The sequence below is a fragment of the Girardinichthys multiradiatus genome, chromosome Y, assembly GCF_021462225.1.
Source record: "Girardinichthys multiradiatus isolate DD_20200921_A chromosome Y, DD_fGirMul_XY1, whole genome shotgun sequence".
NCBI lineage: Eukaryota > Metazoa > Chordata > Actinopteri > Cyprinodontiformes > Goodeidae > Girardinichthys > Girardinichthys multiradiatus.
Genome location: NC_061818.1, coordinates 29,270,181 through 29,295,293, shown reverse-complemented (window position 1 = coordinate 29,295,293; position 25,113 = coordinate 29,270,181). Strand labels below are relative to the sequence as shown.

The window sequence follows — 25,113 nt, the reverse complement described above, 5'->3', positions numbered from 1 at the left end:
CAATAAACACAGCAGGACTGGTGAAAGATTGGTTTGATGAACATGAAAGTGAAGTTGAACATTTCCCATGGCCTGCACAGTCACCAGATCTAAATATTATTGAGCCACTTTGGGGTGTTTTGGAGGAGCGAGTCAGGAAACGTTTTCCTCCACCAGTATCACGTAGTGACCTGGCCACTATCCTGCAAGAAGAATGGCTTAAAATCCCTCTGACCACTGTGCAGGACTTGTATATGTCATTCCCAAAACGAATTGACGCTGTATTTGCCGCAAAAGGAGGCCCTGCACCATACTAATAAATTATTGCGGTCTAAAACCAGGTGTTTCAGTTTCATTGTCCACCCCCTGTACATTAACGTACAGTTTAAATTAACTTGAGCATATGAGACATTTAACCAAATAGGTATTTGAGCCTGTATGTGTAATATTGCCATGTGAAAAAATCCACAGAATTCCGCATTGTACAATTCTTGCCATAGAAATGTGTTATATAATCATTCCACTCAGAAAAAACCCCCACTTCTAATAAATCCTAAAAGGTTAAAAATCAATATAACATTCAGACTTATCAGGAGTGCATAAAAATGTTAGTAAGGTTTTATTATGTCATTCCAGCCCAATGTCAGAAAAATTACCATGTTTTTTTAAACAAACACATTTCTTCTCGAAAGGAAAAAAATATATATTTTTCTTTTAGATTTTGAGAGGCTTACAAAGAATATTATGCTATTGGTTGTTCCAAAATGGTCTAAAATGGTGAAGTTATGCTGGAGTTGATATTTGAAAAATAGGAAAAGCTTTCCTCACAAAGCTTGAGCGCACCAACATATTCTGTGTGGCTCTTCTTTCTGTTGAACGTTTTACAAGTTGACCAGTCAAAAACAATTTATTTCACTTTTGTTCTTCAAAACCTTTTTCTCCTTTGAACCTACCATTTTTATTCTGGTGAGTTTGTGTTGAATTACAGTCAGGAAAGTATCTGTTTCACTCTAGATTGTATTGTCTATCAGTTAACCTGATGTTTTGTCATGACAGACTTTTCATCAAACATAACTATGCATCCCTATGACAAGTGCTCTGCTAGACAGGGTTGCTTATTATTTCTGGTTTTTAAGAACTTAAAAAGTCAAAGTGTTTGAATCTCCCAGGACAAATTTTCCTACAGGAAACACAAGTTTTAGCTAAAGCCCAGTTGCAGTGATGCCATAATAAATGGCAGCGAGGCAGTGTGACTCTAATTAGGACACAGCAGTCAGTGGCCAGCTAAAAAGGTACATATTTTTAAAGTTAGCTTTGAATGCTGTTCTTATTCTGTATTTATTTAACAGTAGTAAATGGATATATAATGATATTTAAATACAGATTCTGATATGTTTGCTTTTGCTGGAATGAGAACAAAAATCAAAGCTTGAAAGTAGGAATGCTGCCCTGAAACTGTCATATCTCATAAAACTTTCTGTGGCAGAAACTATAACACAATGCCAAAAATAAAAATCAGTTTAGCAGCTTTTTCTGCAATGCAAACAGACATCCAACAAGCATTCTATTTTATCCATTATACACTCCATCACACAATACCATCTACCATCACGGTTCACTCTTTACACAGATAATATAAAACAGTGGATCAAAGTAGTGTAGAGATCCCTTAAAATGCCAGGTTTTAATGACGCAAATAAATGAGATCATAATAAATAACTTCTGCTACCTTAAATGTGACATGTATCATGTATACAATTCAACAAGAAAACTTGTTACGGAGAAAAATCTGAAGCACAATTACAATTTCAGCGCTAATTCTTCTTTGGTACACACCTAACATTAATTATATTGAATCAGATAAACCAAGTAATAAAGTTTATCTTTCACGTTAGAATCATCATGACATCTGCTGATGTCTGTCCTTTAGCTATACAGGTCCTTCTCAAAATATTAGCATATTGTGATAAAGTTAATTATTTTCCATAATGTAATGATGAAAATTTAACATTCATATATTTTAGATTCATTGCACACTAACTGAAATATTTCAGGTCTTTTATTGTCTTAATACGGATGATTTTGGCATACAGCTCATGAAAACCCAAAATTCCTATCTCAGAAAATTAGCATATTTCATCCGACCAATAAAAGAAAAGTGTTTTTAATACAAAAAACGTCAACCTTCAAATAATCATGTACAGTTATGCACTCAATACTTGGTCGGGAATCCTTTGGCAGAAATGACTGCTTCAATGCAGCTCATCCAGAGTGTTGGGTCTTGAGTCTCTCAACGTTCTCTTCACAATATCCCACAGATTCTCTATGGGGTTCAGGTCAGGAGAGTTGGCAGGCCAATTGAGCACAGTGATCCCATGGTCAGTAAACCATTTACCAGTGGTTTTGGCACTGTGAGCAGGTGCCAGGTCGTGCTGAAAAATGAAATCTTCATCTCCATAAAGCTTTTCAGCAGATGGAAGCATGAAGTGCTCCAAAATCTCCTGATAGCTAGCTGCATTGACCCTGCCCTTGATAAAACACAGTGGACCAACACCAGCAGCTGACACGGCACCCCAGACCATCACTGACTGTGGGTACTTGACACTGGACTTCTGGCATTTTGGCATTTCCTTCTCCCCAGTCTTCCTCCAGACTCTGGCACCTTGATTTCCGAATGACATGCAGAATTTGCTTTCATCCGAAAAAAGTACTTTGGACCACTGAGCAACAGTCCAGTACTGCTTCTCTGTAGCCCAGGTCAGGCGCTTCTGCTGCTGTTTCTGGTTCAAAAGTGGCTTGACCTGGGGAATGCGGCACCTGTAGCCCATTTCCTGCACACGCCTGTGCACGGTGGCTCTGGATGTTTCTACTCCAGACTCAGTCCACTGCTTCCGCAGGTCCCCCAAGGTCTGGAATCGGCCCTTCTCCACAATCTTCCTCAGGGTCCGGTCACCTCTTCTCGTTGTGCAGTTTTCTGCCACGCTTTTTCCTTCCCACAGACTTCCCACTGAGGTGCCTTGATACAGCACTCTGGGAACAGCCTATTCATTCAGAAATTTCTTTGTGTCTTACCCTCTTGCTTGAGGGTGTCAATAGTGGCCTTCTGGACAGCAGTCAGGTCGGCAGTCTTACCCATGATTGGGGTTTTGAGTGATGAACCAGGCTGGGAGTTTTAAAGGCCTCAGGAATCTTTTGCAGGTGTTTAGAGTTAACTCGTTGATTCAGATGATTATGCTCATAGCTCGTTTAGAGACCCTTTTAATAATATGCTAATTTTGTGAGATAGGAATTTTGGGTTTTCATGAGCTGTATGCCAAAATCATCCGTATTAAGACAATAAAAGACCTGAAATATTTCAGTTAGTGTGCAATGAATCTAAAATATATGAATGTTAAATTTTCATCATGACATTATGGAAAATAATGAACTTTATCACAATATGCTAATATTTTGAGAAGGACCTGTAGTATCTCAGTATCTCAGTCTTTTTACACATCTTAACCAGGGTTCCCTTAAAACCAAGTTTAACCATAAATTTAAAAGAGTTAAAAACTTTGCAATGTGGGACAACAATGCCAAAAACTAGACAAGATGAAGATGATAAAATGAAACATGTTCAGTGAGGCTGCAGAGATGCTGACAGTAATAATGAAGGAGCTCTGCAGAAAATTTTGCAAGGGTTGGTTGTATTCTTCTGGCTCTCAAAACCTTGTAGCAGAACATCTTGTAGTGTGATGAAACCAAACTTGAACTTTTGCTCTACAATTTCAAAATATAAACAACATGATCATCATCAGAAGAACACCATGCTGACACTGAAAGATAGTTCTGGCAACATTATGCTGTAGGGGTATTATTCTTCAGACAGAACATTTAAACCAACAAAGGAATGGCATCAGGACAACAACACTGAAATAACCTGCCAGAGTCCAGAACTACGTTTGTCACAAAATCTGTGTGGTCACCTGAAGAGGGTTGAAGACAAGAGATGTCCTCACAATCTGAAGTATGCTTTTGCAAGGTGTAAATATTGCTGCATCAAGATGTGGAATACTGATGGACTCTTATCAAAGAAGACTGAATGAAAATATGCTTTAGCGTATTATTAGTTCAAGGATGTACACAAAAGGACAAGACTACTGCATTTATGCTTTTTTGCATTTAAAATGCACATCACAAATAATAAGTTAATCTTTTAAAGCATTTTGAAATTATCATGGTCTCATTTTTTAAAATTAAAACACAAAAACCTGCAATTTTATTAGCCGTGTAAACACTGAATCGACTATCGACTGAATCTGCAACAGCATTCTCCAGCCTTAATCCTTATATTTATTTAACCATTTAGTTCTTATTGATTATAAACTTCAACAAAGCAGCACCAAATGTCATAGAACATTTAGAAAAAGAAATCTGCTTCAGTATCACTGTCCTGTCAAATGGCCTAGACCATGTAAATTTGATCCCTTTTGTTTAAAATATAAGTCACGTTCACATACAACTTATTCTATTTGTTTTTTTAGACGGTAATGTCAGTACACATTTTGGGTGCTTTATAAAAGCCATATCAATGAATCCTAAATTAAAGTGACTTGATCTCAAATTAAAACATTTTTGTCCTTGACACATAATGTCATAGTTCTATTTTTTGTGGTGGACCAAAAGGCAGACAAGCACAGAGAAAAGCAGAGAAGTGGTCGAAAACTCCTTTAATTTAAAGCGAGTCCACTTACATGCAGGCGAGGTGCAGGGTGACAAGATTATCCAGTTCAAGGACAAAATCCAAAAAACATCTCATGAGGACATTGAAAAGACATAACGACACCGCGTGGAACAAAGGACGAAGGCAAACTTAAATACAGACAAAGGTGGACAAGAAACAATAGGGCAGGTAATCAGAGGAACAGGGAACAGGTGACACAAGCAGGTGAAACAGATTAACCAATAAGGAGAAACACAGACCCAAGCAGAACAGGAGAAAAGATTACTAGAATAAAAGTAAACAGTAACTAAAGCTAACCTGTTAAAGGAGGAATTGGAGAATAAAGATAAACAGAAGAAACAGAGCTAAGAGGGACAATGAATGTAAAGGGAACAGAAACTGAGTAATTAACAACTAAAAGAGGAACACTAATGATGAGAGGAGAACAGACAGCAAGGCAAAAGGAAACCAGAATTGTCAGAACACAAAGTGATGAACAAGAATACAAAACTTCAAACAAGAGCATCTAGTAAAACAAAAACACCAAACCACAAACAAAGTCCAAAATCTCACATCCTGACAAATAAATGCTGTTGTCATGATAACCTTGTGGACTGAGCTTTAAATATGAAAAACATTCACATTGAAGAACAAAGAACGAGATATTCGACTGTTTGGTAAATGTCTTAAAATCTTTGTTTGTCCTTCAGTTGTGGAGTACATTTTAATTTATGGCAGTTACAATTATGTGTGTCCTTGCAAACCAGGGCAAGCGTTTTGCATGCACTTCTGCGTGACAGTAAATTATTTAACTTGCAGTTAAATTATTTACAATTATTGACACCACTGGTAAATATGTGTAAAAACTGTAAAATACAATGTATACTTGATCTTAGTAGTATAATCTCACATTGACGAATTAAACAAAAATTAAGTCTTTGATGTAAGTACATTTAATTAGCTGAACTTGGTCAGCATGTCTAAAACCTAAGGATTAGTAGTCCATAACTTTCTGTTTTCCTACAGTGTCAGTTTGTAACACAGAGGCCTTCTCTGCATAATGTAAAAGACAGGAGCACATGCCATTCAAGTAAGACAGATACGTCTGATTTTCATAAGTCAGGAAATGATTGAGCAATAGCAAAAATAAAAGAGAAATCACTGAAACAAAGCTGAACCTAGACCCGAGTTTATTTTGTCACCACACACGGTGAAGACAATGGTAAAGGAAATAAACACATCTCTAAAGCTCACCGCAGGAGCACAGCAACAAAGAGTGGTGTCTTGGGGTCACCAGGTCCCCATAGCAGCCATTAAACACCCTCTAAAGCCAACCAGTTGTTTGTAGGCATGCCCAGAAAAAGTTATTTTTGTCCTACTATCACAAACATTAAAATGTATATAATGTGCTAAAGGCTAGAAGTACTTTAACAGGTCTTGAGTGCTGAAGCTAAGAGTGAGTGTTTTTTTTTCAAGACAGTAAGATAGTTTATAAAGGGGCACATCCTCACTCTTAGTGTGGTAGCGGAGGATCTGTGGCAATACGCTCATAAGGAATATGCCTGCAAACCAAGTCTTATTGTTTTATTTAAGTCTTATTTATTGGCAAATGAGACTATAGTTGTAAGATAGCAATAAATCCCATTTATATCTGATTTGTCTTAAAAGAAAATACACAAAGTCGTCAAAGTTATAGTAATGAAAGATACATTTTTTAAGACTTTTGAAAACCTTAACCAGAGTTGCCAATAAAATGCGGAGAGGTTGCTGTGGGTGCTGTCAAGAAAGTTGACATTCCCTCAAAACTAAATTCTAACCATAGAAGTAAAGGAGCAGAAAACTTTGCATTCCAGTCCTAATCCACCTTGCATCATAGCAACAGATAAGATCAAATGTGATCTTGACTTTCTAAGGCTGCTAATGCCTATGTGTGTTAAGAAATATTATCAGCATGAGGATACCGCTGAGCCTTGATAAATCATTCTGTTTCAAGTGAAAGGCAAACCTGCATTAAGCTACACAGCAGAAATTAGATGACAAAATAGTATGCAGTTTTCTCAAAAACAAGAGGTTAGTTATTTTTGGGTGTCTAAAGAAATTATAAGGGTGTAACGCAGTAAAACAAATAAAAGTAAACCAAATGTCCAGTTCTATAAATATCTAATTAATTTTAAAGAACACAATGATAAATTGGTGACATTTCAATCTCACCGTAAAAACTTTAAAAAAGGGTTCACCAGATGTGCCGCAGTAAAGTGTAGACATCACCCTGTGTCTTATAGCCCGTGCTGTTTCTATAGCTGCATATCACAGATGTGTTTGGTCTGTTTAGGATGATGAAACTTTTCAGCGAAAGCTTTCAGATAGATACAAATAGATGACTCAAATTACTGTGGTCCGAAAAGATAAAGTCCTACATCCCGACATTTGCAGGTATTTATTCCACGTTTCTTTAAAAAAAAAAAGGGCGCACTGAGATTTATGATCTTATGCGTGACGTCAGAAGGTTGATTAAATATTTATACTAGGAAGTGAAAGTTTCTATAACTTCGCAACCTAAGAATGAGAGAAAGAAGAGGATGAGCTCTGAAATCCCTCAAGAGGCGAGCAGAAAGATTGCGCTGGTGAGAGTTTCTGGCGCACTGGGACGCAGTCGACCTTGTTTCCTTAACCCGCACAGCACAGTGTGGATTAAATTAAACATTAAATATCCTCTCTCATAGACTATGCGTTTGAAAACAGATGGGTTGCCTCAAGTTTTTGTAAGGAAGCTCATTTCGATGAGAACTGACCCCATTTTCTCAGCGGATCCAAGTTTTCTGTCAGTTCATCAGCCAGTAGGACTTATGCGCAGCTGGTGCCACGGAAAAAACACCCCTGTCCACATGGGCTGCTCTGTCTCACTTTAGAATCTGTACTATTCTCAGCAGGCTCTCACCGCAGATCGACAGGAAAGGAAAACTCCGATGGAAAATCATGCAGCACTTTGAACCCATGGAGACATGGCACAAAGGCTCCTCACATCTGTAACTAGAGTCACCGCTCGATTCGCCTTCATATTCACTTTGTCCCTGTCCTGTGCGTACTTATGCTATAATATTGTTTTTTATCGCGGCACAGTCATGACAAACCAGGCTTACGACGGAAAACGCTGCCCGCCGAACAAAAATGCAGGAGGAAAGAAACTTCTTGAGAAACTGGAGAATTGTGCCTCGCTGGATGTCAGGTCTGCTGCTCAGCGAGTATCATGGGATCCCCGAGACCAGAGCAAAGCTCCAGCCTCGCCTGGTGCTCACGAGACTGATGCGAATTTAAAAAACATGAGTGTTGCGCAGAAATATGGAAACAAGAAGCTGCCCAATGCGTTAATAGTCGGCGTAAAGAAAGGGGGGACCAGGGCGGTGCTGGAGTTCATCCGGATACATCCAGATGTGCGCGCACTCGGAACAGAGCCACACTTCTTTGACAGAAACTATGACAGAGGGCTGGACTGGTACAGGTGAGGAAAATGTAAAAATAAAATGTGAACATTTTAGCCTTTTTGCACATGTTCTGTTCCGTCTTTTTCTCTGTTCTCGCATGCTTATATGGTCCTATGCCGCAACTTAAAATTCCAAATGCTTCATCTGTAGAGCAACCTTGAAAGTGCTTATAACATTATCAAATTGTGCTCCACTCTAAAAGTCATCAAAACTCACACCAGACAAAAAGTAGCCTAGTCACAAGACAAAGTTTCATGTCACCTTGCAGTTTTGGTGTTATGTCAGTTGAGCTTCATATTCCTGAGAAGACATCACCTCATGATCCATTCCTCGAGGTGATGTCTATGACGTCCTTTTTATGTCAAAAAGGAAGTCATAGCCAGCATCATAGAAGACTAAAGAAGCCCCAAATCACCATGGGCTTTATACCACACCAAGATCAAATGTTATAGTTTTGGCTTTTAAAGTATGGAGATGACAAGGCAAATGTAGATAAGGATTTGATCCTCATCTGCATGTGTCTTCTTTCTTGTTTTGTATGTAGATATCTCAAAAAAGTTGAAGCTTAGGTTTAAAAAGGTGCACAGCCATCAGGAATAGCAACCACAATAGGAAAATTTTGAAGCAAAGCTCATGAGTTTGAGGGAAAATACCAAGACATGTGAGGGACATATGCTACAGATGTGTGAAGCCACTCCCAAATCAGAGAAAATGTCAGAAACATCTTACCTATGCTAAAGAGAAAAATGACAAGACTGCTGTTCAGTGGTCCAAAGTCCTATTTTCATATATATATATATAAATATATATATATATATATATATATATATATATATATTATATTATATAGTTAGTTTGTTCCTGAACATAGACACCGCAGAGGAAATAAAAAACATGTTTTGTAGTAAAAAGGACATTTTTAACAAATTATTACAAGTGTCCACTAAGCCACTAAAATTATTATTATTATTTTTTTTTATTTTAAATGAAAACTTAACATTGTTCAGTCAGGGTTAATCCTTGATGACAAAAAAACAAAAACAAACTGTAAAAGTAAAATAGAGATGTTTTGTCAGTGCAATGCTTCCTATTCTAAACTTTCCTTTGACAAAAGAAGGTTGTTTTAGTCATGCAGATGCAAGAAAATCGGAATGACACACGTGCATATTTTGCACTGACTCAAGAGTATTTATATGCTGATATAAAAAGAATTTGGCCTTTTTGTTACCAAACAAATAACCCACCAGGCAAAATGAAGTCATGTCAGTCATGTTCCTGTTTTTGAGGAATTTTTGGCTTTTCTGATATGAATCTTAGTTTATTAACTGGACAATCAATCAAAGAAATTGCAGCAATCCAATTCTGTGGGTGGGATTTCAAAACTTGACTGACCTTTTAACACATTCTTATTCAGCTCATTCCAATACTGACCAGGGGAGCAGAAGAAGTGCAAATTGCGTTTTATTTGTTGCACCTGTTCAGCTGTCTACAGTTTGTTTATTTGAAATGATTCTGTTATGAAGAACATCACCTTTTATTTAAATAGAGAATGTAATAGTGGTAACTATTCAAGAACAGACAGCTTAAATAAGCAACAAACTCTCAATTAAACTCTAACATTGAACAAAATTACCATAAATAAAAACATTTTTGTCCAAAGGCCAAACCATCTTTGGAGACTACTATCTAGGCCCTGTTGGCTGGATAGATGTGGTCAATAACTCCATGCATATAAAACGTGATATAATAAACAGCCTCAAATTTTCATCCACTGACATTTTGTTAATCATTTTAGTAAAGATATGGTAGGCAGTCATACATTTCTTTTTTTCAGCTTGATTTCTTTCCATTTGAATTGCCAACTCATATGAACATAAACTTCATTAGGTAACACGTCAATACAAAAAATCCTCCCGGTCCCCAAGAAATGCACCATCAAAGGGTTAAATGACTGCAGGCCTATCGCCCTGATGTCTGTGGTCATAAAGTCTTTTGAGCTACTGGTGTTGAAGCATTTAAAGGACATCACAGGCCCCCTGCTGGACCCCCGTCAGTTTTCTTACCGGGCAAACAGGTCAGCAGATGATGCCATCAGTTTAGGACTACGCTTCATTCTGCACCACCTTGACGACCCAGTTACGTATGCCAGACTCGTGTTTCTGGACTTCAGCTTGACCTTCAACACCATCAACCCAAACATCCTTCACCAGAACATTACCCAGCTCACACTGCCAGTGTCTACCTGTCAGTGGATCGCCAGCTCCCTAAATGACCGGCAGCAGCAGGTGAGGCTGGGGAGCATCATCTCTGGAAAATGAATAAGTGCTGGCACACCCCAGGTGTGTGTTCTCTCTCCCCTCCCCTTCTATCTGTATACGAATGACTGCACCTCAGTGGACCCTTCAAGTTTGCAAATGACCACACTGTTATTGGTCCGATCCAGAACAGTGGTTAGTCTGCATACAGACAGGAGGTGGAATGGCCGGTCCACTGGTGTGGTCAGAACTACCTGGAGCTTAACCTACTCAAGACTGTTGAGATGACGATGGACTTCTGAAGAACACCCACAACACTCCATCCTCTCACAATTCCTAACAATAAGATGTACAACCTTCCACGGGCCATTATTCAGTCTCTCCTGTGCACATCCATTACTGTCTGGTTAAGCTCATCCACAAAACAGGACAGGTACAGATTCGAACAACCGATTTGGTCTGTAGAGAGGATCAACAGGGCTGACCTTCCCTTGATCCATGACTTCTGCAGGTCAAGGATCAGGAAAAGGGTAGCTAACATCTCTGCAGACCCCACACATCCTGGAAACAAATTGTTTAGACATTTACCTTCAGGTCAGTGCTGCAGAGTGCTTTTTGCAAAAACCTCAGGCTGCCGTTCTTTTTTTCTTTTTCTATATAAAAGATTGCTGTACATACACATACATGCACACACTGTGCCTTTCATCCATTATTTGATTTTCTCTAAAGTTGATATATTTATTTGTCTGTACACTATGAGTGCATGAAACCAAAGGCAAATCCCACAATCCTGGCAAGCAAAACGTATTTTGATTATGAAACATAAATTCCCATGTTTAATATCTGGGTAGCGTTGGGCAACAACATTTAAACTAGATCAAAAATATTTCATGACTTGTTTTACTCCATTTAAATTACCGGTATGTGAACAACATAATTTCTTGTCCAAAGGAATGCTAAACTTTATAGGTGTGTACAAATGTTTTAAATTCTTTTTTTATTTTCACAGCTCCAAAAACATGAAATTAAAATCAGAAAAATGAGGAACAGGTTGGACAGGGGTGTTACTGAAAAGCTCGAACCCTAACTCCATTAACAGAATCAACTTTTAAATTTCACAGTCAAACATGCTGGTTAGGTTTCGATATCATTACATGGATGGGTAAAATTATATTTGAATTAATGCAATCGTTGTGGTGGGGATAAATAACAGGATTTTGCTTTCTTATTAGGATTTGTATGAAGCAGTTTGGGATCATATTAACTTAGTCTTTTATGAAACAACAGCCAATCATTGTAAGTTCATAATTTGTGTGCATTTAAAGTAACACCCTTGTGTTCTGGACAGGTGGACAACCATAGTACACATTTCCTTGTGTGACTGGGCTAAACTGAAACTACAAAATTTTGTAGAAACAACAAATATTAGAGTATTTAGACTTAGAGATGTGTTTATATTAATACGGCAATAGAAAACAAGTACTAGAGGAATGATCAAATTTCAAATGCACAGCTGCATGATGGAGTGGAACATTGTGTTCACCAAATGTGAAAGTAGAAAAATGTCAGCTTTTATCAAACCTTGTATTTGCTTCATCTTTGATCCATTCTGTGACTCAGAGTGATTCTGTCATTAAAACTACTCTTTCGGGACAGATCAGTGACAAATAGGAACCATTTCAGATGTAAGAAAACAATTGTTTTGATTTAGGTTTTTTTTCTGTAACTTATTGAGGTCTCATGCTGATACAGGACTGCTTGTGGAAATTGCAAACCTGAAAAGTTCACTATTTTCACAAGTTGACAGTTTGTGTTTAAAACATACATATACAACAGTCTGCAGAACAAGACTAAATAGCTTCTTTATTCAAAATTATTCCCTGCTTACTATATGCCTCCTAATTCCTTTGAGTTACATCTTTGTTTTTTCTCATCATAGTCATCATAAGGTGTTAGTCATATACACATTCACAAGAGACGGTTAGGTTTGTCATCAGTTTCCCAGGTAAACAACAACCAAATGTTTTGCTCCATAAAATAACATTACGGTAATTGAAGCTGCTGGTTTAACCAATCCCACTGAGTTCATTGGGATCATTTAATCCAGCCAAAGGAGCTAGAAAAGCACAAGAATGTACCATCTTTGCACAAATCACAACCTGTTGCAATTCAGTGTACTTAACTGTTGATGGCAGACTAAGTTGCAGCTTATGACATGAATTATGCGGATAGGAGCATTTGCTAACTGAATTTCACATAGTAACATGGAAATTGTAGGCTTAGAAAACAAGTATAACGCTCTGGTAAAAATGTGGTCGGTTAAAATCCAATACAATATTGTATCTCATGGGCATAAAAATCTTCAGTTTAAGTTTTTTTTGGATCAAATTAGCTAAATGGCACCCCCATTTTTCTAGCTGTTAGCCTTCCAGCACTGAGAATTTCTTCATTTTACTACAAATTCAAAGTGATAAGACATCTTTTCATTGTCGGTAAGTTAGCTATTGGTGTCAAGTACTTTTTGTATGGAATAGGACCAAGGTGCAGACACAAGCGTTTGATGAACATTATGATATTTAATATGCGTTTATGGAGAACTTATAGAATGGTGCATGAAACAGGAAGAGCGCTCCCACAAGCAAAACACTGTAACAAACACTGTTGCACAATAACCATAATTTTGGAAATTGCAACTATAACATATTTACTGTTCAATATTAGGAGATGCTATTATAATAATAAATTTTGAACACCAAGTTTTCCCAGAATGCTTATTTTGTAATATGCGCTGTTTTTACTGTGCAAACTTGTTTAAACATGATGTTAAGCTGTAGCAGCTGACTGCACTGTGGTCAGTTCAGGTTCCCTTTGAAATAATGCTTCACTCTCAGAGTTGCAACAAGGACCTGTTGTTAAAATTGTGTCCATAGTCATGTCCCCCTTAAAATATAGTGTTTCAGAGGCCGCTTGGCCTGCAGAGTATTTTTGGTGCCAATTTTTCCACTGAATAATAAAATATTTAAAGCAATACTACAAGCAGCTGTCTGTACACCAAGTCTTGCATCTTAAACCTTTATCATAAAGGAGAACAGTTTAATTTCTTTTGATGATGTTTTTTTTTTTTTTTACCTAGCTCAGATAAGTACATTAAAATTGTGACTTTTTAAGGCCATTTGTTCTACTTAAATTATAAGTACTGTGCCACAATGTTTGTTATGGTGTTGATCAAATGGGCTAACAAAGCCTTGCTTTTAGCATCTTTGTTTAGCCTAAATTTAAACAGAACAAATGGGCTTGAAAGTCACAACATCAATGTATCTTTCTGAGCTGAGCAAAAACAAAAACTCATCTAACTGGAATAGCCATTTAAAAAAACAGAGAGGAATGGGTGGTGTTTGGGGTTATTGAATTATCAACAATGATGCAAAGCAAAAACTCTACATTGCAGTACATTAAACTAGACATTACAATGGTTGTGGTAAAAATATTTTCTTACAGACTAAGTGCTTTCAAATGTGCGCCAGGGAAAGAACAGACACACCAATTACTGAGTAATGAGGAAAGGCTGTAATGTAAAATTCTTAAACAACTGGCTCTAATATTTGTTGCCAAAAAGCATAAATCATTAACTAGCAAGTAAACCTTTGTTTTATGACCTCATATTTAAATCTATGCACAATCTAGTCAGTTCCCAAAGATGGTCACTGATGATTTTTATGCTGCCTTGATGTCCATGATCAAATAAATAGTTTCTGATGGAATATTTGACAAAATGCTGCTGAAATGTTTCTTTTATTTTGCTGTTTTTAATAGATTTCAACCCTAAACTTCAATACCAAGTAACAGCGCTTTGAGTGTCTCGTTACTGAAAAGCGCTATATAAATAAACTTACCTTACCTTACCTTACCTTACCTAGCATCACTGAAATCAGTTTACATAACCAACTTAACAAAATGACTTGGTTCTGATTTTCAGAATACATAAATGTACAGGGGTTGGACAATGAAACTGAAACACCTGTCATTTTAGTGTGGGAGGTTTCATGGCTAAATTGGACCAGCCTGGTAGCCAGTTTTCATTGATTGCACATTGCACCAGTAAGAGCAGAGTGTGAAGGTTCAATTAGCAGGGTAAGACCACAATTTTGCTCAAAATATTGAAATGCACACAACATTATGGGTGATATACCAGAGTTCAAAAGAGGATAAATTGTTGGTGCACGTCTTGCTGGCGCATCTGTGACCAAGACAGCAAGTCTTTGTGATGTATCAAGAGCCACGGTATCCAGGGTAATGTCAGCATACCACCAAGAAGGATGAACCACATCCAACAGGATTAACTGTGGACGCAAGAGGAAGCTGTCTGAAAGGGATGTTCGGGTGCTAACCCGGATTGTATCCAAAAAACATAAAACTACGGCTGCCCAAATCATGGCAGAATTAAATGTGCACCTCAACTCTCCTGTTTCCACCAGAACTGTCCGTCAGGAGCTCCACAGGGTCAATATACACGGCCGGGCTGCTATAGCCAAACCTTTGGTCACTCATGCCAATGCCAAACTTCGGTTTCAATGGTGCAAGGACATGTATTGTTCTCTGATGAGTCCACCTTTACTGTTTTCCCCACATCCGGGAGAGTTACGTTGTGGAGAAGCCCCAAAGAAGCGTACCACCCAGACTGTTGCATGCCCAGAGTGAAGCATCAGGGGTGGATCAGTGATGGTTTGGGCTGCCATGTCATGGAATTCCCTTGGCCCAATACTTGTGCTAGATGGGCGCGTCACTGCCAACGACTACCGAACCATTCTTGAGGACCATGTGCATCCAATGGTTCAAACATTGTATCCTGAAGGCGGTGCTGTGTATCAGGATGACAATGCACCAATACACACAGCAAGACTGGTGAAAGATTGGTTTGATGAACATGAAAGTGAAGTTGAACATCTCCCATGGCCTGCACAGTCACCAGATCTAAATATTATTGAACCACTTTGGGGTGTTTTGGAGGGGCGAGTCAGGAAAAGTTTTCCACCACCAGTATCACGTAGTGACCTGGCCACTATCCTGCAAGAAGAATGGCTTAAAATCCCTCTGACCACTGTGCAGGACTTGTATATGTCATTCCCAAGACGAATTGACGCTGTATTGGCCGCAAAAGGAGGCCCTACACCATACTAATAAATTATTGTGGTCTAAAACTAGGTGTTTCAGTTTCACTGTCCAACCCCTGTATGTGTCCTTTAATAGTCAGGCAGAAATCTACAAACTGGAACAACAAATTAACTCGCCCAGAGTTTCAGTGTACTGTCCAGTTGTTCTGCACAGTCTGTCTTCTTACATTAAGCATGTGACAGACCATTTAGGCTCAGAAGAAAAATGGTGCAGTGTTCATTACCGTGGCTCCTGAAGAGAACACACGCATGGCCTCATTTATTTTGTGTGCAGGTATTCACGCAACGATAAAGGACCTGATGAAAAAGACATTCCTCTGCCACCAATTTCCTTACTTTTTTCCCTCCACTTTTTCCATTCTCTGCAGAATCATAAAGATCAAACAAAAACACATTGCTATACATCATGCAGACTTAAAAGGGCATCTCAGCTCTATTGATTTCACAGACGTCTGAAGCACTTGCAATTACTTCTCAGAGAAGTGTTGAAATTGTATAAAAGGTTGCAGCTACAAATATTCTCCACGTCCACATTAATTGGCTTTGGGAGGCAGGGAACTCTGGAACAGTAGCATCAGAAGGTTGATGAGGATAGAAAGCCGGATGGCTCTCGTTTAACATAGAAAACTGCACATTATAGAATGAACGATGGTGAGACATAACTCTAATTTATTAATGAGCTGTCTTCACTCCATCACAGTCTTCAGCATGCACTCGTTACCCTTAATCACAACTTGTTTTAAGACATTTCCCTAGAGATTCAAGTCTGAGGTGTGGTGCTCATCATTAATGCTAACACCGTTGTACAGTTTTTCCATTTAAACTATGCACTGAGTCAATTTGAATTTTCAATCAAATGTTCAATAAAAAGTGTTAATATTTTGCAGCCTTTGCCTTTTTGCATGGCACATAGGAAAATTAGCCAGTTCAATCCTGTATCTTCACAACCAGTATATGAGTGATGCAGTTGTTTTAGACCCCAACAGAATGTATTAATAGCTAAACTGGGCAAGGTGCTGAGAACAAAACCACAAACTGAAAAACAGCCATTTTATGTCTAAAAAGTTAAATAAAACTTAAGCAGTCACAGCCAAATCTAGCAATACTAACATTACGTTGCATTGGAATTATGCTCCCAGTTATTTTATAGTAAAAAATTTATGTTGAGGTGTAAACTTTATTTATGCACTGTTGTTTCATAATGCACTGCAGTTTTTGCAGACTGAATTCAGTAATGCTACCATATGAAACCAGTAGTTTAAAAAGTTATGATTTCAAACAGATAAAAAAAAAGATTCCTGAGAAATTGGTTGACATGAGTTTCCTCCGGCTAAATAAAGCAAAGTTTGTCTGCCTTGACCTGAAACAGGTAAAGGAGATTCCTACACATTTGTCTTGTTCACAAGAAGGAAAGTGGCTGTGTTTGAAAGTCATGGAATGGCAAATATAGGAGCACACGCTATTACTATAATTTAAGGTAATATGTCTGTTAAGCAGCATGCTGCAGATTCACTACATGGGCAGATAATCCAAGTTAATTAACCAGCTAATATCAGCTTGTTAGACTCCCATTGTTTTAAAATTAAATGCGGAACGATACAAAGGAATAATATTCTGCACAATAAGCACATTCAACTAAAAACGTCTACTCAATTTAGTGCTTGTTTATTCTATATTTCCCCTGAGTCTTCCACTACAGTTTACATCTTAAAAAATGCAACAAAAAGCTAATATTTTAAAACAACGTACAGTTTTTACTAAAACTGACTCTACATGTATCTTCCTACTTCTGATTGATGTGTAATTTAATCCGTTCAGGCTGATAGACAAATCATTGTTGTGAGAACATGAAAAAGGTAACTTTGATTTTAAACAGGCTCTCAGTCTGTGTAGTTGTTTATCAGACACTTTGCTATGAATGGGTCGGACCCACTTTCTTCTTCAGAACTGCCTTTATTATTCGTGTTTTAGATTCAACCTTCACACAAATTTCTCAGAGATTTTGGTCTGTATTGACATGATAGCATCACACACTTCCTGCAGATTTATTGGCTAAACACTCGAAATGCAAATCCTCTATTTGACCACATCCCAAATGTGCCTTATGGATTAAGATCTGGTGACTGTGGAGGCCAGTGGAGTAAAGTGATCTGATTGTTATGTTCAAGGAATACATTTGACTTAAGCTTGGTGATATGATTCTGCTGGAGGCAATCATTAGAAGATGGGTACATTGTGGTCATAAAAGGATGAGCATGTTCTGCAACAATGCTCCAGTAAACTCTGTAATGCCTAATAGGATATTTGTGCAAAAAACAAAAACAATAAATAAAAATAAAAATTGGTTCTAATGGACCAAAATTATGCCTAGAAATTATCCCCCACATCATTGTTCCACCAGTACCCGTCTAACCTTTTGATGCATAATAGCTTGGGTGGATCCTTACTTTCATGTTGTGTACTCCAAATTTTGAATGTTGTAATTTAAATGTTGCCGAATTTGGAGAGCCTGTGCAAACTGTAACCTCGGCTTCCTGTTCTCAGCTGACAGGAGGGGCACCTAGTGTGTTGTGTGGTTGACTGTTGCTGTGGCCCATCTCCTTCAAAGTTTTACTTTCGGAGATTGTATTCCCTAAATGACAAGTGGTGAGTCCATCAATTCTAGGGCAACTATGGCTTTTTGGGTGGAGCAGTTGTCTTGCAATTGAAAAGTGGTGGACTTGATTCCATCTTTCTTCAGCCACATGCCACGTTAAAAGTGTGTACGGTTGTGACAGCAAATAGGTGAATGTGGCTCTAGTGTAAAATACTTTAAGGGGTCAGTTTGACTAGAAAAGCATGATATAAATTTTGTCCATTTCCAGTTCTCCTGGGACATCAACAATGTGGGTTATTTTTGTATTTCTGTATGGATATTTGGACATCCATACAGAAATATATAGCTCTAAATGAAGACATCTTCATCCTGCAAAAATACTCACTGAGTTTGCCCCCATTGAATCTTTGTAAATGTTTTATTTTCTGATAAAAGGCTTAAATGCTATATGGGCGGAACTTATATAGCACCTTTTTAGTTTCTACAGAGCCTTAACATTAGAGTCACATTCACTCAGTCGCACTGATGTTCACACAGGTTTACAATTATGCGCAGATCAGCAGCCAACTAATGTCATGCCCTAGGGCACATCAACATGTGTTGGGAGAAAGACGCAAATGGTTTGCAAATATGAAGCAAAGTGGGACTCAGTGTTCAAAACGCAGAGCACTTGAGTCAGTACGTAAGTAACTAAAAGACAGCTTTTTATTTTGTTTTTGTGTACTATGTAAACCATCACATTTAGTATTGCAGTGGTATTTGTATGTAGATAGTGCAACGGTTTTATTAAAATGCAAGTATTGGTGTTTCTTAAATCAAGTGGAAATTTTGCAGTGTTGTGTGACAATGTCAATTATACACTTTCATATGAAAGTACTTTGACCACCTTTAACGACTACACCGTCTTTAATTAGCACATGTACTGAGGAAGAAAGACCTTTGAGGATATTGGAAAAATGTGTTATGACTGTTAAGTAAGGTTAGAAGTTATTAGGCAGGTCTCGGCCAAGCCTTAGAAGAAATGCTCTACTAAGTTCAAAAAGTGCAAAATATCTGATTTAGATAAGACAAAGAATTATCCGTATTTTTTTCACCTGTACAACAGCCTCACAAACATGTATAAACCTGGATATCATTAGTCTATCATATTACTTTCCTACTATTAAGTGGACACAATGTTAGCAATACATTTCATGATGGTGTATATTGATGCATGTTTAGCCACATATCATATTACACAGCTTCAAGTTCATTTCAAGCTGTTTCTATTGGTCACAAAATTGTTAAAGGCCATAGCTTTATGGACGATGTCTCTGGAGATATATTGAGCAGTTAGTCATTCTTAGCCACCTATAAAAGAGTTTCAGCTTGTTAACTTTCCTCTCTTGGCAAACTCAGTGTGTCTATTGACCAAGGATCAAACTCTGTCTGAGTTGTTTCTCCTCTGCCTTAACTTTCTGTTTTCTTTTGTACTCTTCCACCATCTGAGAGTGAAATGTTCTAAAGATACGCAATTTGTCTGCTCCTTATTTATAAATATCCTTGACTGTCACATTGCTAGAGGCTTTACTATAAATCCTGAAAGAGTTGTTGACGATTTTTTTTTTATGTTCATCTTTCCATGTGTATCATCTAAGATGCTGCAGTAAAGCTGCACACACAAGTCGGAAACTAAAGGAAAGAGTGGGTATTTGATCATCATTATCATTGATTTCGACCATTATTATTAATTTAATGAGAAACATGTGATGTGAATTGTCAGTTTAATGTTAGTTTCTACAAAAATAATGCTATTGCTAAAAATGGTTGCAACGTTAATCATGTTTTTATCCTGCAGAATATTCAATGATCTGATGGCCATGATCTGATGGGTTCAGTATTAACAAAATTGCCATAGAGAAAACTCTCAGGAGAACTAACATTCATTTGTGAATATTTGGGATTTCAAAGGCTTCTTTGTCTGTCTTATTGTCTTTATTTCAGTGTCTCTGGATATTTTGCCTTGCGACATGTTAATGTGACAGCTCAGAGCTCAGTTAAATTGAACGTGTTATTGCTCAAGGAGAGCAAGAATCAGTCATTTCCCTTTGCAGGCCAAAACATGAGTAAGTGTTATTCCAAGGGACACAAGAGCCCGAAGTTGATCTGACAGCAGTTAAACAGAATCTTGTTCAAAGCATTTTCTTTTTTACTTTTCCTTTTTTCCATCACTGCATTGTCAGTCTTTATATGCTTCTGATTTAGGTATTTGACTAAGAAGATTTTTGATGACAAAAGAAAAGTCTCTTGCAACATCAGGCTCATTCAACCTTTTATTTCCAGCCAATTTGTCTCCAATTAAATTAGAGAAATATATGTGTGGCTCTCATGATGGTAAATTGCCATTCAGATCTGTTCCTCACTGAGCTAAAATGGGCACAGGATTGCTGTAATCACCTGGACTGCTGGACTGTTAACTCTTAATAGACTTTTGGACGTGACAGTCTTCTGTTGCTGGTGATTAATGATCAGAAATCACATCTGTAATCAAAGTGAGTGATAGTTTAATAATGGAGCAGCCTCAGCAGAAGATTTTTCCTGTCATATCAGAAGGGAGGACGATGCCATTTTTAGGAAGTAAGGTGCCGCAGACATGAGAATCACACAGCACAAGAACATTTTCTCTGCTCTAATCTGTGTAATAGATACTGTTGATAAGATTGGACAGCAAGTTTTCCATCTCTGTTTGATGCTGCCTTTTCATGAAACTTCAGGATAACTAGTTTGTACTATTACCTTAAGAATAAAGACACAAAGATCGTACACATTTAATAAATAAGCATAATAAATATACCTAACTTGCAATTAATAATAAAATGAATATTTGTAGTTTCATTTAAAATACCAAAATCCTTACTCAGTAGATGTCACAATGTAAATATGTTATTTTCTTTATATAATTGCTTTCCAGATAAAGCATAAACTGTTACCATTACTGTCCATGTTATAATGGTAGGGAGTATTTTGACCCACATGCAGAATCAAACAGGACTTGGGAAGCAGTTTAAATATTTATTTACAACAATAATAATGGATGACTTCAGGCAATATATTCATCTGGGTCTGGGAAAAGGAGAAGAGAGTTAGCAAGGATGGTAGAGATCTCTGCCAGCATGGTGATCAGACAGGTGGCTTACCAGGTTCAGGGAAAGGCGAAGGCTGAACGGCAGGCTAATGATCCGGGTAGCAATTGATCCATGTATTTTAAGGTCTGGCAGCCAAGTGGTCTTAAGAGGTCTGTGGGTAGTTTGCACAAAGTCTGAGAGTGGACAGGCAGGTAGTGATGGGGCTGTTTGTTTGGTCAAAAAATGTCTTTGAGAGGTCCTTGTTCTTCTGCCACAGGGATTTGTGTAGGCAATGCAGTAACCTGACTTTTACTGAGAGGCAAAAATCAGGTTGAGCTTACAAGAAAAATAGGCAAAAACAAGAAACTAGACAAAACTATCAAGGGGCCAGGTTCACTAGAAATGAGTCTACCAGAAATGTTGACTACCAGGCGAAGAATAGTTCTTTTTATTCTTGAAACTACTTTGTCTTGCTATGTTGTTGCTAAATTACCCCAGAGAGTGTACAACTAGAGAAGGTAATGGATAAATTGAAAACATATTGTTAAATGGGTAAGATTCATTATTAGACCTTTTTAATGGCAAACATTTGGTTTTTGTCCCATGGGAGGTTAGGGTTATTAACTAGAGCCCACTGCCTGAAGACACTTTTACATTTGTGATTAACAAACTAAGGTAAATCTGGTGATCAATGTTTGCATTAAATTATTTCTCATTTAATGTTAATATGAGTCTTCAAACGCAGGTGGAAAGACAGAAGATTGAAAGTAAGGATGTCTACTAAAAATGGAAACGTATGTAAAGTCCAGAACAGAGAGGTAATAGAAACAAATCCAGAAACACGTAGGTGACAAGAGACTAATGACCAGAGTGAAAACAGATGAGTGGGAAACCATAAGATGAAGTAAACCGAGGTAATCTAATTAGAGGAATGACTGAACAGAAGCTAAGCAAATCCTATCACAAGAATGAGTCAAGATAACACACCAAAACTAAGGAAAACAGGAAGTAAGTAGCACCCAAGGAGCCAGACTACCAAATAAAATGAAAACTAAGATCTCAAAAAATAAAAAATTGCTAAACTTCTAAATTAAATCTCAATACAAAACAATAAACATGAAGTCCTAAATGCCATTACAGTATGTGGCTACAATACATAAAGGCAACATGAAGGATGATATGCAAAAGCAATAGTGAGTTTTATTATACCAACACATTCATATGCTTTCTGTGTAATGGAAAATAGTGGGTAATGGATAAACTCAGTGCAAATTCAATTGTTCTGCTTAATTAAGAGAAGGACACCCAAATTTAGCTGTATGTGAAAAAATTAAACACAATCTTGGAGTTTATATAACAAAATCCATTAGTTTTGAATAAGCACTATGTAAAACATAGATGAATATGTTTTAGGTTTTTGGAATAGCTTACAACAGATTTGACAAAACCATGAAGTATAATGAAAGGTTAAGAACAGTCCACTTTTCAAATTTACAATGCAGCATTTTTACATTGAGCATGATACTTGCATGCTCAGTATGACGGATTATTGCAAAGTTACTAACTCCAAGCAATTGACTGTCCTTTGTCATCACATGCTGATGCCGTACTGATAGTTGCAAGTCAGTGATTCAATGCAATCAACTCGGTTTCCTTCAGTAGAATTTTTTTTCCATTTCAAATAATAAACTGAACTTTACTTCATTGTTTAATAACTATAATCACATTACAATGCATATACTGTAATTGACTTTGAATCTGTCTGCATGATTAGATTGAATTGATTATCTCTTTCTACGTATAAATTGGATGATTTTGATCACATTTCAACCTATAGGCAGAAGTTAAAAACTCCTTAAAAAAAAAAAAAGAAAAGCCTGTGCTTTGGACTGTTAGAAGGTGGACAGAGTAGTCAAAGCAGATGTTACAGACCTGCTTTGACTGCACAGGTTGTTTTTTCAAGCTTTAGCGACTAACTTGCTGAAACCGTGACTTCTTTCATCAGTATTTGTTGGAGTGCAGACCAAGACCTTTCAAACAACATCCATAAACCATAGTTCACTTTACATCTGAGAAAGCTGCGTAGAACCAATTAAGAGGCTTACAACAGTACGTACTGGGCACTGTATAAGTGCGCCAGAAACAAACTGACCAAGAAGATCAGGGCATGTAATAGAAGCTACAGCAATAAGCTAAAACACTGGTTTCTCAGCTAACTAGCCAGCAGCAGTTTGAAATAGTGTGAAAAATATTACTAACTACAGGAGCCCATACAATTCATACCTGGATATAAGATCTCTGAGGACGATGTTAATTCAGTTAAATTCAAATCAGTTTTATTTATATAGCACCAATACACAACACATGTTATCTCAAGGCACTGCACAAAGTCAGTTTGATGGAATCACACAGATTTTAAGTCGGGTACATACTGTAGCATGTTCTGTAGTTAAATTGTTCCAGAGCATTTTTACAGTTATACATTCCTGCAGCAGCTCTGTAGCTTGGACGTTCACGACAGTTTGTTGCAGGGAGGGGGAGCAGATGGGAGAAAAAAGGAGACGGGGTTTTTCTCTCTCTGACTGGTTCTGTACGGCGTGGCTGTGGCCGACAACAGCTATTTCAGCAAATCATTCCATCTTTACCGAGAGTCGTTCTTAATAGGAGTTACAATGCTTAGACAGAGAATATTACAGTGGTGTCAGAAGTGAACCTTACTGGACCTGGAAACCTGTAACAAGCGCAGCCTAACAGTTTACGGTGTGCTGGTCATTATCTAGTGCAACATTACCATGGATGTTCCGGTCCGCATTAGGATTGAAGAGGCAGGACCAGGGGCCGCGCAGTGGTTGGGTGGCCACGCTGCTGGTGCCAAGGTGAAGACATAGCCATGTTCCATAGAGAACCCAGTCCAGACCACCACGGAGGGTCCGTCTGTCCCTCCTTCAGAAGTTTCAGGACCCAGCACCATGGACGTAAAGAAATATGGGGCCACCCATGGACCGAGCAGACTGTGTGGGGTAAAACACTTAAAGACGACGGTAAATCGGACTGGGAAGCTTTCAGGGCTCAGTTTGAAATACTGGCAGCTGCTAGCGGCTGGTTGCTGGCAGAAAGACCTCTTCAACTTGCCATGTGTCTGACAGGGGACAGCCTGTCCTGTCTGCTGCTGCTGGATCCTACTGAGAGGGGTGACTATGACGTGCTGACGAGCTCGCTGAAGCGGCGGTTCGGCCAGTGCTTCCGTCCAGAGCTCTTACGATCGGAACTGAGTGGGCAATGAAGACGTGAAGGAAAATCTCTGCAGGCTTTGGCGAACGATGTGGAGAACCTGACTAGGAGAGCTTATGCTCACATGCCGTTGGATGTGTTGACTGAACTGGCACGGGATCAGTTTATGAGGGCTCCGTCTCCTCCTGACCTACGTGCCCACACCCAGCTCACGCGCCCACGCACGCTACAAGAGGCTCTGGAATATGCACTGGAGAAAGAGATGGTGATGGCTTCTGTGCAAGGGCACACAGAGGAAGTGCCACCAAGGACCAGGTCGATGACTGGGGGTGAGAGGGCAGCAGAGAGACCAGTGTGACTAGAAGAAGCCACTGAACTAATAAGGGGTCTGAAAGTACCCCCAGAGAAATGTCAGCAGACACCGCCAAGGCTGCGGCAGCATCTCTGCTGGGGCTGTGGGAACCCTGGGCATCTGGTGAAGGACTACCCAGACCAGACAACTAGGAAACGAACCAGGGGTGCAGTAGGCGGAAAACTGCGCCTCCCCACACCTTGGTCCCGCACAGCCAATATGCCCACCATCGCACTGGGAG

At 38.4% G+C, this 25,113-nt stretch overlaps 1 protein-coding gene across 1 annotated transcript in view; it reads left to right on the top strand.

The window, feature by feature from the left end:
* Positions 1-5,137: 5,137 nt before the first annotated feature.
* Positions 5,138-25,113, top strand: part of LOC124863934 (heparan sulfate glucosamine 3-O-sulfotransferase 2-like) — a 33,451-nt gene continuing 13,475 nt past the window's right edge. The window contains exon 1 of the mRNA XM_047358509.1: positions 5,138-8,180. Within this exon, the coding sequence (XP_047214465.1) occupies positions 7,684-8,180 (497 nt within the window). The 5' untranslated portion in view covers positions 5,138-7,683. The remainder of the gene's footprint in view (positions 8,181-25,113) is intronic.